General features: G+C 49.5%; 2 protein-coding genes across 5 annotated transcripts; one reads left to right on the top strand and one right to left on the bottom strand.

Moving 5' to 3' along the window:
- Positions 1–246: 246 nt before the first annotated feature.
- Lypd4 (LY6/PLAUR domain containing 4) lies at positions 247–6,201 on the bottom strand. Of its 3 annotated transcripts, none has more exons than XM_090322874.1 (5): positions 6,177–6,201; positions 3,157–3,377; positions 2,869–3,012; positions 1,253–1,579; positions 247–506 (listed from the first exon to the last, which is right to left on the bottom strand). In XM_090322874.1, the coding sequence occupies exons 2-5, from the start codon at positions 3,260–3,262 to the stop codon at positions 304–306; spliced, it is 780 nt and encodes a 259-aa protein (XP_090179000.1). In that variant the 5' UTR covers positions 3,263–3,377; positions 6,177–6,201; the 3' UTR covers positions 247–303. The 3 variants fall into 3 exon arrangements, with proteins under 3 accessions (XP_090179000.1, XP_090178999.1, XP_090179001.1); XM_090322873.1 differs by lacking the exon at positions 6,177–6,201 and adding an exon at positions 5,172–5,249; XM_090322875.1 differs by lacking the exon at positions 6,177–6,201 and adding an exon at positions 5,172–5,249 and having other exon boundaries at positions 3,196–3,377.
- Dmrtc2 (DMRT like family C2) lies at positions 5,762–11,901 on the top strand. 2 transcript variants are annotated; one of them, XM_090322861.1, is made up of 9 exons: positions 5,762–5,869; positions 7,700–7,927; positions 8,011–8,165; positions 8,717–8,793; positions 9,041–9,221; positions 9,345–9,471; positions 10,166–10,226; positions 10,395–10,569; positions 11,368–11,901. In XM_090322861.1, the coding sequence occupies exons 2-9, from the start codon at positions 7,704–7,706 to the stop codon at positions 11,478–11,480; spliced, it is 1,113 nt and encodes a 370-aa protein (XP_090178987.1). In that variant the 5' UTR covers positions 5,762–5,869; positions 7,700–7,703; the 3' UTR covers positions 11,481–11,901. The 2 variants fall into 2 exon arrangements, with proteins under 2 accessions (XP_090178987.1, XP_090178986.1); XM_090322860.1 differs by lacking the exon at positions 5,762–5,869 and adding an exon at positions 6,219–6,458.
- Positions 11,902–17,077: the final 5,176 nt, after the last annotated feature.

Raw genomic sequence — 17,077 nt, 5'->3', positions numbered from 1 at the left:
CCAACCTGGAAAGGAAAGTCTGTGAGACTCGTCTCCACTGAACTCCTATAAAAGCACAAAGTGGAGCCATGGCTCAAGTGGTAGAGTGTTAGCTTTGAGCACAAACACTCAGGGACAGTGCCTAGGCCCTGTGTATTGCAGGACTGATGTATACACACGCACACACACTGGATTTATTTGGCCCTCCTCACACACCTTTCCATACCTCTACATGATCTGGAATCCTAGGAAAAATCAGAAAGGTAATTATCATCTCTACAGCTTTATTTGGGGTCTGGGTGCTTGTCCGGTCCAGCTGGACAGTCAATGGCTGAAGGTAAGGAGCAGGCCTAGGACAAGGCCTCCCAAAGAACCACGGCAGGAAGGACTTCCACCGGCGGTCTGGGACTTATCCATATTGTTAAGGATCTCAGTGACTTGGATGCTTCCCACATGCTGAAAATCTGCTAAAAGCCTGTGCTGCTCGTGAGCACAGCCCATGAGGAGGAAGGTGCTGTTGAGATCTCCTGCAAGCAGAGCAGAACGAGTCAGGGACATTTTCCAAGACCTAGCACTCCTGCCCTCGGCTGAGAGGTGCCTCACCACCCAGGGCACATCTATGCTCCTGTGTGTGTGTGTGTGTGTGTGTGTGTGTGAACTCACGGCCTCTCCCCCCCCCTCTCTCTCCACCTTCCCTCCCTCCCTCTTTCTCCACCTTCCCTCCCTCTCTTCCTTCCTTTCCTTCTTTCCTTTCACCAGTCCTGGCACTTGAACTCAAGGCCTGGGAACAGTCCCTGAGCTTCTTTTGCTCAAGGCTAGCACTTGAGCCAAAGCGCATTTCCTGCTTTTTCTCAAAAGCAGTAGCAAGGAATCAAACTCAGGGCTTCATACATGCGAAGCAAGCACTCAACCGCTAGGCCATGCTCCCTGCCCCTCCCTGAGACTCTTATCTCTAATAAACCACTGAAAAGCCAGAAGTAGAGCTGTGGCCTAGTGATAAGAGTGCTTGCCTAGCCTGCACAAAGCCCTAGGTTCAATTGTCCGGTACCACACACACAGAAAAAGCCAGAAATGGTGCTGTGGCTCAAGTGGAAGAGCACTACCCCTGAGAAAGCCCAAGAACAGTACCCAGGCCCTGAGTTCACAGGACTGGCAAAAAAAAAAAAAAAAAAAAAAAAAAAAAAGCTCTGGGACAGCACTCAGGCTGAGTTCAATCCCCAGGACTGGAACAAAGTGTGTGTGTGGGGGGGCGGGGGAGTTCCTCCTCTCTCACTTGCTTCAAACTTTAAGGTGGCACTGTAACACGTAGAGGCAGTATAGGGGCAAGTCTCGTTGGCAGCAAAAGCTGGATGGCATTCCTCGTCAAATCGGCCCACACAGGTGGGGCAGCTGTGGGAGGACAGAGGTACGGTTTTGGGAACGGTAGACTTGATCCTCCAAAAGGGATCTACGTTGGTGAGGTTGTTGCAGAGGTAAGACCGGCAGATGTGGCTGTAGGAGGCGATGGAGAGTCCAGGTGGTGAAACCAGGTAGGAGACTTGAGGTGGGTAAGAGATGGCTGAGCTGCAGCCTTTAAAAGTCACAACTCCTTTGCTGGTTCCTGAAAAGCAGAGGGTTAGAGTCCTGATCAGCGTCATGCTTCACCCCACCCTGGGCTCCCTCTGCCTGCCCTCCACCGGGGCGCTTCATACACAGGGCTCAGATGCCAGGGGTTTGTTGGTTTGTTTGTTTGTTTTAAATCAGATGTTTCCTCCATCATCTCCTTGGAGAAGACCCCCCCAGCACTGCCCTTGCCCTCTCTCTTTGGTACCGCCCCCCTAGGCTTCCTCTTTCCTTCAAGGATCTGCCCTCCCCTCCATTCTGCCCTTTTTTGTGTACGCTGGTTTTGTTGAACTCAGGGCTTGAGCACTATCTCTGAGCCTTTGTGCTCCAGGATAGTGTTCTACCACTTGAGCCACAGCTCTACTTCTGGCTTTTTGGTAGTTCACTGGTGTTGAGTCTCAGGGACTTTCCTATGTGGATTAGCTTTAAACCTCAATCCTCAGATCTCAGCCTCCTGAGTCACTAGAAAGACAGGACAGTGCCACCAGCGCTCAGTACAGAAGAGGACATTTTTGATTGGATTGCCTACTCTATTTAGTCTATGTGCAAAGACATGCCTAGAGCCATCACACTCTGTCTCAGAGCATCTGGTGCGATCCAGAGTGGGATTAGGAGCACAAGAATTCCAGGGACAGACAGGCTGGTGGCTCACATTTGTAATCCCAGCTAGTCAGGAGGCTGAGATTTGAGGTTCAGTTGGAAGCTAGCTAGTTAGGAAAGTTGATGAGATTTTTTTTGCCAGTCCTGAGGCTTGAACTCATGGCCTGAGCACTGTCCTTGGACTCTCTCAAGAGGCTCTACCACTTGAACCACATCAACATTTACGCCTTCTTTCTATGTATGTGGTACCGAGGACTCAAGCCCGGGTCTTCATGCACATTAGGCAAGCACTCTACCCCTAGGCCAAACTCCCAGTCCACACTCTACCACTCTGAGTGGAGGTTCCACTTCTGGCTTTTTGCTGGTTCACTGAAGGCTCTTGACTAGCTAGGATGAGCCACCAGCACCAAGCTCTTTTAAATTTTAGGTGGGAGACTGAGACTTGGATGTGGTACCTGATGCGTTCACTCATTGGCTAATGCTCTACCACCTGAGCCACACCTCTGAGCCCTCCATTCTGCCCTCCTCTCCACTGCACAACACAAACATCTGGGATCCACTCTACCCTCACCAGTATCCTGACATACACAATGACATATGCATCTGGAATTCTTATCTTAGGGGAGGAATTGGGGTAGCGTTGGGGTGGGGAGCAGAGAGGAAGGAAAGAAGCCCTTTGCATCTCACCTGTCTCAATGAGAAGTACCGTCTCCTCACAGCCCTCTCGCAGCTTACACACCATGCTCTTTGTCAGCAGCCAATCCCAGTCATGGAAGGACACTGCCCTGAAGTTGGAGGCTATTGCTTCATAACACAAAAGGGTCTCACCTCCTAAAGGGAGAATGCTTGTTGTCTCGTCATCTCCACCCCCAGCCTTCTCAGCCCTCAAATATCAATCAAGTGCTCACTCCCAGCCCCTAAGGAACCCAGATATCCAGCCCTCCTTCTCCCAGGGACATGACTCCAGCCTCCCACCTTTTGGGGCCTTATAGCATCCAGCCCCACAGGACGTACGAGGCAGAGAGGAGATGGCCCCCAGGAGACAGAGCAGCTGCACGGGTCTCACAGGGTGGTGTCCCATGGCTTTGTGTTTCCGTCTTGGATGCTAGATGTCAGTCTGGAATCAATCTTCAGTTTAGGTCCCAAGCTTGATTCTTGTCAGTCTTTGAATTCTCTGTCCATCCGCCTCCGGGTGACTGTTTTTGGAACCAGAACATTGACTGTATCAGTTACTGTGGCTCTATAGGCTCCCTTGAAACATCCAGCGACACACGTATCCCCATCACCATGTTCTCTCCTCAGATCTAACTCAGAAAAGCACTTCCGTGGCTCAGAGCTTGGCTCTTACTCTCTTGCCTAGGCCCTATCGCTGACCATGGTGCTGACAGACGGAGCCCTATTAAGGCTGTTCTCCAACCAAACCCAATGAGATCCCAAGAGCAAACAGAGACCTAGCTGAGTACCACCCGTGGCTCAAGCCTGTAATCCTACCCCTTCAAGAGGCTAAGATCTGAGGAATACAGTTTGAAGCTAGCCAGGGCAGGAAAGTTCATGAAACTCTTATCTCAATTAACCAGCAAACAAAAAAAAAAAAAAAAAAAAAAAGAAATGGAGCTGTGGATTACATGGTAGAGTGCTAGCCTGAGCACAAAAGTTTAGGAACAGCATCCAGACCCGAGTTCAAGCCCCAAGACTCACACAAAAAATAAAATAATAATAATATTGGGCCGGGCGTTTGGCCTAGAGGTAGAGTGCTTGCCTAGCATGCCCGAAGATTGGGGTTTGATTCCTCGGTACCACATACATAGCAAAAAGCCAGAAGTGGTGCTGTGGCTCAAGTGGTAGAACCCTAGCCTTGAGAAAATCCTGGGACAGTGCTCAGGCCCTGGGCCCAAGCCCAGGACTGGCAAAATAATAATAATAATAATAGGCCTAAATTGTATTAAATAATACTAATAGAGGTCTAAAATTACTGTGTGAGAGTATAAACTAATTAACATCTTAAATGTCCCTTGGTTCAATAAGAAAATTTAAAAACATGGGTGACTGCTGATGGCTTACACCTATACTCCTAGCTTTTCAAGAAGCTGAGATTTGAGGATTGCAGTTCAAAGCCAGCCCAAGCAGGAAAGACTATGAGACTCTTATCTCCAATAAACTACTCAGAAAAAAGCTGAAGTGGTGCTGTGGCTCAAGTGGTAGTGTGCTAGCCTTGAGCACCGAGAGGCTCAAGGACAGAGCCCAGCTCCTGAATTCAAGCCCCAGGAGAAAAAAAAAAGGCTGTAAGCAGTAGCATACACCTAGAATCCCAACTACTCCAGAAGCTGAGACAAGGAAGATGGTGGTTTGAAGCCAGCCTGTGCAAAAAGTTACCGAGATTTCATCTAAATCAGCCCGTCGGATGCAGCGGTATGCAGTGGTCATGCCAGCTATGCAGAAGGCTTAACTAGGAGGGTCGCGCTGCAGACAGTCCGTGAACAGACCGAAGACCCTAGCCCTTCCTTCCCAACACACAATTACGAAGCAACCTGGGCTTCCTCCAGGAGGGTGGAGGGGAAGAGCTCTGTGGATGAGTGAAGCTTCTGCCAAACACCTTCCCCTCCCCCACCAAAAACAAAGCAAGAGAGGCAGTGAATTCCAGCCATAGTACTGGCATCTATGTCCACATCCACAGATGTCCATCCACGACATCCTTGGCCTAGAACACACTACGTATCATGTGCACTACCTATTCTCTATGACTATAGACTATATTATACATAGAATACACGGGCTATCTACAGAAGAGATGGGCTGACATAATTACAGGTTACAACGACAGAATACAGATTATGGCTGCAGTTATAGACATACGTATAGTACGTATTATGTCATTAATATTACATATCCTCGTCTCATACACCGTGCTGGGCCCCCTCTTCCTCTCCCCCCACCCCAACCCCAGGCTCCCCCTCTTCAGCCTCCCCCCCTCTAAGGACCCCCCACACCACCTTTCCAACTTTTATCTCCGACAGCTCCCTGGCACCGCAGGCCAGCCAGAGGTCACTTCTTCCATCCTTTCATCCCAGGACGCCACAGTGACACAGGCTAGGTAACCTAGAAATCAGCAGCGAGCAAACCGGCTAAAAGCTGCAGAAAAACATCCACATGGGAAGTGGGGGGGGGAAACTACGGCGGCGGCGAGAGCGCAGGCGAGAGCGAGGAGCCCGCGCATGCGCGGAGGGGCCCGGCAACGCCTGTGATCCTTGTGTCAGAGGCTGCCGTTCCCGGGCGGGGTGGGGGGAGGGGAAAAGGGGAGTGTCCCGCCTGTGCGTCAGAGGTGGTACTCGACGCCCCATTGGCTAGTTCCCAGCAAAGGGAAGAACAGTCTGGAAAGTCAAGCCGCCGTGTGGGGGGGAGGGGCCGGAGTGGCGCGAGGCGCAATTCGACGCGCTATTGGCTGGCCCGAGAGTTTGGCCCTCGGGAAGGGAGGGGGAGGAGGAAGTGGGAGGAGCCTTGAGGCGAGATCTAGAACCACATTGGTGTAGCCGGAGAGAGCGTGTTGGAAGCTCATTGGTCGTTGCGGGAAGGGGCGGGAAAAAAAAAAAAAGAGCCGCTGCTCGAGGCGCGGCAGTTCCTCTCTCCGCGGCTTTCTCATTCTTTTCTCTTGGCCTCCTCGGGGCAGAGTCTGGCTCTGCTCGAAGCTGTGGTAACTGTAACCGTAGGGCTGGCGTCCGGGAGCGGACGCGAACCCTCCACTCCCTGGGCCTTCTTCCCCCCTCTTCCCGAGACCGAATCCCCTTCCCCAGGCGGGGCACCCCCTTTGCCCTCCCCTCCCCCCCGCGCTGCTCGCGACCCCCCCATCTCTCCCCACTCCCGCCCCGCCAGGCCCCCCCCCCCCGCGCGGTCCTCGTGCCCTGCCCCCTTTCCTGGGGCCCCGGGGCGGGGAGGGGGGCGCGGGTCCAGGGTTGAGGATGGGGCTGCTGGAATGGAGGGGGGGGGTACCCGGGCAATACCTATGAAAAAGGGCGCGTGGAGTGAGGGAGCAGCTATGATTGCGCGGGTTCGCGCCAAAGCCTGTGGCCAGGGAGAAACTGGGCATCAAGAGAAGGGCCTAGACGGGAAGTCGACATGCAGCCAGGGACCCAGGGAGTGATGGAGAGAACGGAGAGGATGAGCACAACTAGGAAAAGTGGGGCAGGCCGGGTCCCTCACAATCATGTCATTATTAGGGAGGGACCCTATAACCACAAAGCTAGACTGAAGGATCACAGGGACGATTGGATGGCCTGGTCTAGGTGAGACTAAGAATTTCAGGGAACATAAAAATGTTTTTAGGCCAGACACTGGTGGCGCATACTTATAATCCTGACTACTCAGGAGGTTGAGATCTGAGGACGGCGGTTCAAAGCCAGCCCAGACGGGAAAGTCCATGAGACTCTTATCTCCAGTGAACCACCAGAATACTGGAAGTGGCTCCGTCAGCAGAAAAGCTCAGGAACAGTGCCCAGGCCCTAAGTTCAAGCCACATGATAATAAATAAGAGGAGTGGTCATGGTGGCCTATAGTGCCAGCTACTCAGAAGGTGGCCAGGAAGATGGGTGTTGGGGGAGAAGAATAGTCAAATTGGTACAGAGCTTCCCGCAGGCCTGGGTTCAATCTCCAGTGTCTCAGTGTATTTGTGTGCACACATACAAACACTATTATACACACATATGTAAACACTATAAATATAATGCTAGGGCCAGGAGTGTGGCCTAGTGGTAGAGTGCTTGTCTAGCATGCACAAAGCCCTGGATTCGATTCCTCAGTACTGCATACACAGGAAAAGTCAGAAGTGGTGCTGTGGCTCAAATGGTAGAGCTCTAGCTTTGAGAAAGACCAAGGATGGTGCCTAGGCCCTGAGTTCAAGTCCCAGGACTGGCAAATAAATACATAAATGCTATATATAAATACTACATATACATATATGTACATAGAATATGCAAGGAATCGCATAAATATATAGGCGGGACTGGGGATTAGCTCAGTGGTAAAGCACTTGTCTAACACCTGCAAGGGTTCAATTCCCTAGCACTGGGGGTGGGGGGATATTTAGTGAAAGCTTTTGAGGGTTATGAGAGCCATGCATATGCCTGAAACTGAGCTAAAATGAATAAACTAGGCACTGGTGGCTTGTGCCTGTAATCCTAGCTGCTCAGGAGGTTGAGCTGTGAGGCTCTCACTTGAAGTCTGTGAGACTCTTGGCTCCAGTTAACCAAAGGAAAAAAAAAAGCCAGAAGTAGAGTTGTAGCACAAGAAGCAGAGCACCAGCCTTAAGGGGAAAAAAAATCTAAGAAATAGAGCCCAGGCCTTGAGTTCAAGTCCTAGTGCTGGCACACATACGCACAAATCTAAGGAAATGGATTTCTTAGGAAGGAGGGTCCATGATCAGAGGTGAAGAGGAGGGAAGCCAGGAGCCACACATGCCTCCCTGAACAGGACAGGTGTCTGGGAGAGGACCCGCACGGCAATCCTAACATGCCACTTCTGCCCTCAGGTCCATGGACCCGAAGGAAACGCCTGATGCCCACCACTGCCCTGCTGACTCTGCCCCAAGGGGTGAGACCAGAGCTCCCCAGGGCATGGAGCTTATCCCCAGGAGAGCCGTGAGTCGCTCTCCAACTTGCGCTCGCTGCCGAAACCATGGTGTCACTGCCCACCTCAAGGGCCACAAGAGACTTTGCCTCTTCCAGACTTGCGAGTGTCATAAATGTGTCCTCATTCTGTGAGTAGAGGGTCCAGGGAGAAGGGGAGGATGAGCCTCTGTGGAAGAGTGGCTAACTGCCACTCGTACTCTCCTCGTTTTAGGGAGCGCCGGAGAGTCATGGCTGCTCAGGTGGCATTGCGTAGGCAGCAGGAAGCACAGTTGAAGAGGCACCTGGCTCAGGGACTAGTGAGAGGGGCAGCCCCTTTCAAAGCGCTGAGCCGTGTCAAGAAAGGAGCTGCTGGACCAGTAGTCCCCTGTGAGTGTCTCTGGCAGGGGCTATGGCAGGAATTTGAATGTAGGGAGGAGTCTCAGTCCTGTCACCAAATTGGTATGTGACCCTGGGCTGCGTGCTCTGCTCTCAGGGTCTCCAGCTTCCCAGCTATAAAATGTGACTAAGTGTTAGGAGGATGCAGTGAGTTGAGAGGTAGAAAATGGTCAGAATAGCCACACACCTGTAATCCCAGCTACTCAGGAGCATGGCAGTCTGAGGCCCAAACCTAAGCAAAAAGGGCTGAGACCATCTGAAAAATAAACTAAAAGCAAAAAGGGGGAGTGGTAATGGCTCAAGTGGTAGGACACTTGCCTAGCAGACCCAAGATCTTGAATCCAAAACTCAGTACCAGGGAGAGAGAGAAGAAAGGAGGCATGCAGGAAGGGGAAGTGGGAAAGGAAGAAGAGAGAGAGTAGGAAGGGAGGGGGTGAAGGAAGGAAAGAAGAAAGGGAGAGAGGGAGGGAGGGAGTCAAAGGAAGTAAGACCTCTGTTGGGGTTGGTGTGGGCTCACTAGATCTCTCCCTGATCCTTTACAGCTGGAAAGGAGAACATAGCCCCTCAGCCTCAGGGTTCCCATGGGGCAGTCCCACTGGCACTGACACCCCCTGGGAAGGTAAGAAACTGGCCCCGAGGGAGAGGCTCCCAGCCTAGCTCCTGTGCCCTTTCTCTGCGCCCTTCATATCTGGGTTCTACTCCTGACCTTGGCATGTTGCAAATCATGAGCAAGTCACTTCTTTGCTGTGGGCAAAAAAAGAGGGTGGATCATCAAGACCTATCCCAGATACTTCCCCATCTCAGAGCACAGCCACTCCTTCTCCAGCCTTACACCAAACTCTAACCTGTGCCCTCTGCCCTGCCAGGAGAACTGTGGGCCCCTGCTGCTCAGCTGTCCCCCAGAAACTTTGCCTTTGCCCTGGACTCCAGTGCCTCCAGGCCCTTGGGGCCCTGGCCACTGGCTGCCTCCAGGCCTTTCCATGCCACCCCCAGTGGTGTGTCGCTTGCTGTGCCAGGAACCTGCTGTCCCTCTGCATCCCTTCCCTGGTAAGAAGAGAATTCAGCCTTCATTCAGCAGAAAGGGAAGCGGGAAAGGACACAGGTGAGAAGAGGGAGGTTACAGCTGTCACCTCTGAGCCCTAAACACCTGCATTCTTTTCCCTGCCTTAGGCTTTGACCCTAGCACCTCCCTCCGCCTGCCTGCACATGGGCCCCTCCCGCCTTGCCCAGGATCTCGCTCGGTACTGACAACTCCTCTTTCTGGAGAGCCTCAAGAACCCCCTAGCCTGCCCCACACGTGAGTAGGGACACAAGGACACACATTTATTCTGAGCTTTCCCCTGTGCTAGATACCGTAGTGAATGATAAAGGTCTCAGACTAATAGGTCTGCCATTACCTAGCTGTGTGAACTCTTAGACAAATGTGTATACCTCTCTGAACCTGATTTTCAATTTGTAAATGGGAGGTGTCATTATATTCAGATTATAATTGTCATTCAGTTTTTCCTAACAGTAATGTATGGAACACACTTAGCATGGACCCTGACCTTGATGAAATATTGGTTATCAGATCTTAAGCAGATAAAATGGATTGGGATTAAGTGCTGAAACAAGAGCCAGGAAAGCCACAGAGAGTCAAGGGGAAGGTCAGAAGCCATTAGAGAAAGCTTCTGGAAGTTGGGGCAAAGCTTATCTTGAAATTCCAAAGGGATTAGCGAGCTGGTGAAAGGAAAACTAGGCAAGACAGGGACAGAAACCCTAGTCCCTTTAGGTATTTTGTTCATTTTCAAAACCAACCCCTGTAATCCTCACAGGATTCTAGGAGGGGAAAGCTGGTAGAGATTTTTATTTCTAGAAAACAAAGTAAGCCAACCCAAGGGACAAGACTTAATCAAGCCCACGAAGTCTCCGAATCCTAGACCAGAATGTCTGACCTTCTTTCCATGCATACATGCCGATTTACTCTCTCTGCCATCTCTCCCTCTTTCTAGATGCTCCACGCTGATACTCCAGTCCTGTGGCACCCCAGACTCTCTCCTGTTGCAGCCACAGGTCCTGGGGAAGAAGTAACATCCTGACCCAGGGAGGAAGTGGAGATTGGGGAGGGGAAAAGCAGGGGAGGGAAGGAACCAGGGGCAGGTAGAACAGTGGCAGGGCTGGAAGGAGGGGGGCCTTGTGGAGCTGTGGTTTCCAGTCCTCTTCTCTCCACCTCCTTTGCAGGCCCCTGGAACCTCTCGCCTGGCCTGGACGTCTGCCTCCTCAGAGCGGCAGCTTCAGCGAGAGGCAGCTGAGGCCCTTGTGGGTCTGAAAGATTCGTCCCAGGCTTCCCGCCTGACTCCTTCTGTCCCCCCCAATCCTGCCTGGATCTCCCTCCTCCACCCCTGTGGCCCACCAGGTAATCTTCTCTCTGGAAAGAGAGGACAGGAGAAGGATGGTTGGGAGAAGGAAGTCACTAGGGTAAGCAGAGACTAACCAAGGAGATGAGGAGGTCAACAAGTTGAATGTCCTCAGGGCCAGGCCCCCAGGTCCCTCAGCCTGGCCTTTGAGATTAGAGATGAAGTTGTTTAATGAATCACTTTTGCCAGTTTTGTTCTCAACGAATGTCCCGTGCTTTGAAGCCAAGGAAAATGAGGACCTGGTCTCTGATGCCAGTCCAATCCTCCCTCTCCAGACCCTAGCTGCCAGCTAAAGTCTGGAGAGGAAGTAAGTAAACAGGTAGGATCTAGCTTAGGAAAAGGTGATAATTGCTTCCCAGAAGCTTCCACTGTAGTGGAGAAACTTGGACACTTTCAGAAGGCTCAATGGCAAGACCCAAGGAGTTTTCAGGAGTAACGTGGGGACCGAAGAAGGCTGAGAATCCCAACATCCAATCACGCTTGGGAACTGTTGGAAAAGGAAAAGTGGCTGGAGAGGTTCTGCTTGAGGGGATCTGGGATGCCAGGCTTGGGAGTCCAGAGAAGCAGCCTGTACAAGGGGAGCCGGGAAGAAGTTAGGCAGCCTGGACTCTAGAAAGAAAGAGCGGTGGCTGCAATGGAGGGAGGGACTGAAGAAAGCAAGAGTGGATATGGGAAAATCAACAATGGGGAATGAAGCAGATGGAGGAGGATGAGGCCTCATTGGATGGGGTAAAGAGAGGGAACTACAGGGAGGGATATGGAGTAACGTGGTACTGCCCCTTCCTTCCTGACTATAGCTCCTGCTGGAGGAAGAGGATTCCAGCCTGTTGGCCCCTCTCTCCGACCCACCCCAGCTCCTTCCGTCTCCCTGCATATTGGGCGTCTGGGGTCCATCTCCCTCCTGAGCTAGAACCCAGAGGTAGAGGCTGCCTCACTGAGGCAGGAAGGGAATAGCCTTTAGGCACTGCATATTCACTATTTTACTTAATGGATTTTTGCATGGCGTTTTAATATAGTACAAGCCTCAGGATTCTTTATTTAAGCTTTCAGTGCTTCAGTTAGCTTTTGGTTCCTATTGTAGTGTGGGCATTTCCTTGGCCGATAAAGGATCTTCACATACTCCTCATTGAGTCCTGGGACCTTTATATGTCCCTAAAAAGGAAAAGGTTGTACAGTAAAAACTGACCAGAGTCGAAGTACATTTTTGCAAGAGTTCATGTTCGGTGTGTACCTGTGCACTCATGTTGGTCTCTGTGCAAGTGAAAACAGGAGGGTATTTTCATTTTGTTTCTAGATTTGTGTAAGAAATAAACCTTTGCCAATTGAAGCCACTGAGACTTGGGGATTACTTATTACCACGGCCTAACCTAATCAATCTGTTCTGATGACCAGAAAGGACCTGTTGGACTCACTTCTCCAAATTAAAATGATCTATTCAAGAACCACCACTAGGAGCTGGGAGTGTGGCTTAGTAGTAGAGTGCTTGCCTAGCATGCAGGAAGCCCTGGATTTGATAAACGCAAAAAGCTGGAAGTGGTGCTGTGACTCAAGTAGTAGAGTGGTAGCCTTGAGCAAATGAAGTTCAGGGACAGTGCCCAGGCCCTGAGTTCAAGTCCCAGGACTGGCAAAAAAAAAAAAAAGAACAATCACTAGCTGGTTGCCAGTGGCTCATACCTGTCATCTTAACTACTCAGGAGGCTAAGATCTGAGGATAAAGGTTCAAAGCTAGCCCAAGCATGTAAGTCATGGGACTCTTACCTCCTATTAACTACCAAAAAAACCCCCAAACAAACCCAGAAGTGGCAGAAGTGGAGCTGTACCTCAGCATGGTAGAGCACAAGCCTTGAGCAAAAGAGCTTAGGGACAGCGCCCACGCCCGGAGTTCAGGCCCCACAACCAACTAAAAAAATTAAAAAATCAACCACAAATATTTACAAGCTTATTGTGGCCAGATAAGAATGGTAGAAATGATAGAGTTCACTAATTCATTGATGCCATAACTTAATTGTCTGCTCTGTGCCAAACATAGTTTCCTGCTCGCCAGAGCACCTCAAATGGAGACAACTACAGGGCCAAGCAGATAATATAAATGAGTAAAGAAGGCCAGGTGGTGGCTAGCAAACTGAGAGCACACTCCCTAAGGGGCAGCCTCCTCTTGCCCTAGTGGATGGTTGCAGGCAGAAACAGTTGGGTAAGTGTTAGTGTTACCATGTCTTTGGCTTTTTTATTTTTGAGAAAAAAGTATTGGAGGCATGGCTCAAGTGGTAGAGTATCAGCCAATGAGCAAAAGCATTTGATACCAAGTTCCAGTCCTTGCCTTGCCCCACTTCAAAAAAACTCCATAGAAACAAAATTTCAATATCCAGTATCTTAATTTTCAAATATTGGCAGTCTTCTTCCTCTCCCTCCTCCTCCTCTTCCCATCTCCTCTTCTTCCTTCTTCGCCAGCCCTGGGGCTTGAACTCAGTTTGGGTGCTGTTTGTGGACTCCTTTTTCCTTAAGGCTAGCACTTTACCACTTTGAGGCACCACTTTTGCCTTTTTCTGAGTTTAATTGGAAGTCACTGACTTTCCTGCCCAGATTGGTCTCCGATCATGATCTTCAGATCTCAGCCCCCTGAGAAGCTAGTATTATAGGTGTGAGCCATCAGCGCCCAGTTAGTTTTTGTTTTTAAATCTTATGTGTGTCCATTGCACGTAATAGTCAAACTAGCTTCAGCCAAATGGAATGCCAGTCTGATCTAATGCTGATCTAACATGACATTTTTCCAAAGCCATCCCTGACAGAAGGAAGAGCAAAGTTAATCTTGTGATTCTGGGGTTTGAACTGAGGGTCTTGTACTTCCTAGCCCGGTGCTATATATCACAGATTTGGAAGAATTCCTGAAAGGTTAGAGGTGATCTTAACACTGCTCTCACTTCACAGATACCTCACTGCAGCCTTCCCTGCAGGCAAGGCAGTACAGAGAAACAGGCTTAAAGAGGTAAAGTGGTTTATCTGAAATTTTAGGGAAGTATTCTATAAGACAAGGGAGAATTACCCTTCTCCTTACCAGGCCTCAGATTAACAGATGGTAAGTTTTTATAAAGTGAAGAGTGGAAGATTTGGGATTCCAGAGGACCAGCATGTCAGAAGGATTTTCTGAGTCTTTTTTCCACTCAAACTGTCATTACATAATAAGATTCTGCCTGCATTGGTTTCTTTCGTTTCTTTTTGCCAGTCCTGGGGCTTGAGCACAGGACCTGGGTATTATCCTTGAGCTTTCTCAAGGCTAGCACTCTACCACTTGAGCCACAGTGCCACTTCTGGCATTTTCTGGGTATGTGGTACAGAGAAATTGAACCCAGGGCTTCATGCATGCTAGGCAGGCACTCTACCACTAGGCCACACTCCTGGCCCCTGCATTGGTTTCTTAGTCCTCCTTTAACCATTCTGAACATATTAAGACTTGTTGAGCTATTCCAAAGTCCCATCCATTCGCATTTTTAATACATTTTTTATTGTAATTAATAGAAGGGTTACATGATATTTGCCAGATAAATGGTGCATTAATTCACATACATTGATACCCTTTCACATGTCTTGGTCCCCATTTCCCTTCCCCCCTCCCCCACCCCTCATCTTGTTTTCCCCCGTTCCCTATCCAATTTCCCATTCGCATTTTTAAAAGGAACAAAAAGCTCAGGGGCATGCCTAATTATGGACCTTTTTTCCTCCTGATAGTGTCTATACACCTCTTTTTCCTCAAGATGAATGACAGCGATAGTGTCCAATTAAAATTTGTTCTCTCATTGGGACCTTGAGCAGGTGAGCATATTCTTCCCCCTAACAGATTCCAGAGTGACACACCTACAACACTTCTCTGAAAGGCTTTGTAAGATATCAAAAAGGGCCGGGCAAAGGGGCTCACACCTCTAATCCTAGCTATTCAGGAGGCTGAGATCTGGGGATCGCGGTTCAAAGCCAGCCCGGGCACTAAAGTCCTAGGCTCAAGGGGTAGGCTGGTAGCCTTGAGCTGAAGAGCTCAGAGACAACACCCAGGTCCAAAGTACAAGCCCTGTGACAGACAAAAAAAAATGATATCAAAAAGGTTTTAAGTCCACTTCATACCTTCCATCACGTCCTAGTTGTAACTTAGATATATGATTGTCCCTTAATAGACCTGCCTAAGCCTTACTGCTCCATGCTCTTCCTGTGACAGATGGCCAAGCTCACACAGCCACAGAGCAGTGAAGCATTGCAATGTGCACCACAGCTCACAATGCTGCTCAGGGCAGACCCAGGGTCTTCCATACACCAAGGTCAAGCTGCTGGAAAGGGGATGATTTAGGGGTACAGTATGGCATGAAAAACAAAAAAGGAGGAAAGAGGAAAATGATGGGGACACAGGGCAGGCCTTCTTACTTCTCTGGAGTCCACCTCCTCCTTAGAGCCAGGCTTGGCAAAGCTTTCCACCTCTAACTAGGTCAATTTATCTTTCAGCTCATTTGGACCATCTAGTAGGGCTCGTGAGAGTGGGGCTGACCTGCAGAAGTCAGCCTTGAGAACAGGGCAGATAATTTCCCATGCTGGGCTGGGGATGTGCTTCAGTGGTAAGAGTGCTTACCTAGCAAGCATGAAGCCCTGAGTTCAATTCCTCACTACTACATAAACAGAAAAAGCCAGAAGTGCTGTGGCTCAAGTGGTAGAGCTCTAGCCTTGAGCACAGAGAGGCTCAGGCCCAAGCCCTGAGTTCAAGCCCCAGAACTAGCAAAAAATAAAAAATAAAATTCCCATGCTTCCACACTGCTGCCTGAGATCAGCACTCTTCCTGTGTCAGAAGGTTCCTGGCCTCTGATCAGCCCTCAGATTTCAGCCAACCTCCCCTGCCCACTTGCCATGCAAAGTGAGAGAGGTGTTGCCCTAGCCTAATAGAGGAATAAATCCTCCCCTTCTAAGCTTTCTTTTTGTACTTCTCTTGGAACTGCAAAAAATAACACATTTCCAAATATAAAACATTATACTTGTTCCTCCCAGTCTTCATAAGAGTCCTCCCCACGCCACCTAGTTTTTATTTCAGAAATACATTTCATATTCTGTCCTTTGAGAATCCATTTTTCTCTTTCCTTCAACCCTTCATGAACTTGGTCCATTCCTGATCACACTTCTAAGTCCAAGGCCACCTAAACCAGGCTAGGCTTACACACTTGTTTCTGGCTCAGCCAAAGTCATTCTGCACCCCTGTTTCCTTATTGATAGTTTTTGCCACTCCAGGGCTTGAACTTAGGCCTTGAGTGTTGTCCTTGGGCTTTCTCAAGGCTAGAACTCTTCCACTTGGGCCACAGCACCATTTCTGGCTTTTTCTATGTATGTGGTACTGAAGAATCGAACCTAGGTCTTCATGCATGTTAGGCAAGCACTTTACCACTAGGCCAAACTCCTAGCCCCTCTTTGTTTTATTTTTTTATATTAGCATTATAACATGCTTATAAATTACATCTTCATACACAGTAGTTCAATGTGGAAATATATTTATTCTAATATTTTCAAACAGTCTTTTCAACTTCAGAAAATAGCTATATACATTTGTATATATATTTTTGACAAGTTAACCCAATTTTATTGGGCCACAAGAATCAGTCATTAACTGTGGAGCTAATAAATATCGAATGAAGTCATGTGGGTATACAAGACTAGCCACGTGATAAACGTCCAAATATTAACCAGTACCTGCAGGCATTCAAAACTTCTATTGCTAGAATTAATACATGGCGCACCTATTGGGGGGGTAGTCATTTAAAATAGGCAAGTGATGTGGATCTCCGTGTCTTTTTTTTTTTTTTTTTTTTTTTTTACCAGTCCTGGGCTTGAGCTCGGGGCCTGAGCACTGTCCTTGGACTTTCTCAAGGCCAGAGCTCTACCACTTGAGCCTCAGCACCACTTCTGGCTTTTTCTATGTATGTGGTACCGAGGAATCGAACCTCGGTCTTCATGCATCCTAGGCAAGCACTCTACCACTAGGACAAACTCCTGACATCTTTTTTTTTTTTTAATGGAACTAAGCAAGATCTAACTAAGAAGGTTGCAAATGGGTGGATTAATGCTCCACAGGTAAGCAGGGCAGACAAAGGTGCAAGATGAGCCTTAGGACTGAACTAGAGTCCAGCACTAGGAGCCAGACCTTATCCAAAAATTATTATTTTGGTGCCAGTTATGGGTGGAGGTCTGTGCACTGTCCTTTTTGACTTCTGTTGCTTGTCTAGCACTCTCCCACTTGAGCCACACCACTCCCGGCTCTTTCTATGGATGTGGTACCGAGGAACGGAACCCGGGTCTTGGTGTATGCTAGGAGAGCACTCCCGGCCAAGCTCCCGGCCTCCACTTCTGGTTTTTCTTTCCTGCCCAGGCTGGCTTCGAACCTTGATCCTCAGGTCTCTGCCTCCTAAACAGATTACGGACCTGAGTTACAGGCGATCGTCCCGCCCCTATCCTCCTCCTCATCCCCAGAGCCTTTTCCTATCTGCTTCC

Source organism: Megascapheus bottae, chromosome 31, assembly GCF_031878675.1.
Source record: "Megascapheus bottae isolate mThoBot1 chromosome 31, mThoBot2.hap1, whole genome shotgun sequence".
NCBI lineage: Eukaryota > Metazoa > Chordata > Mammalia > Rodentia > Geomyidae > Megascapheus > Megascapheus bottae.
This window is presented reverse-complemented; position numbering and strand designations above follow the sequence as displayed.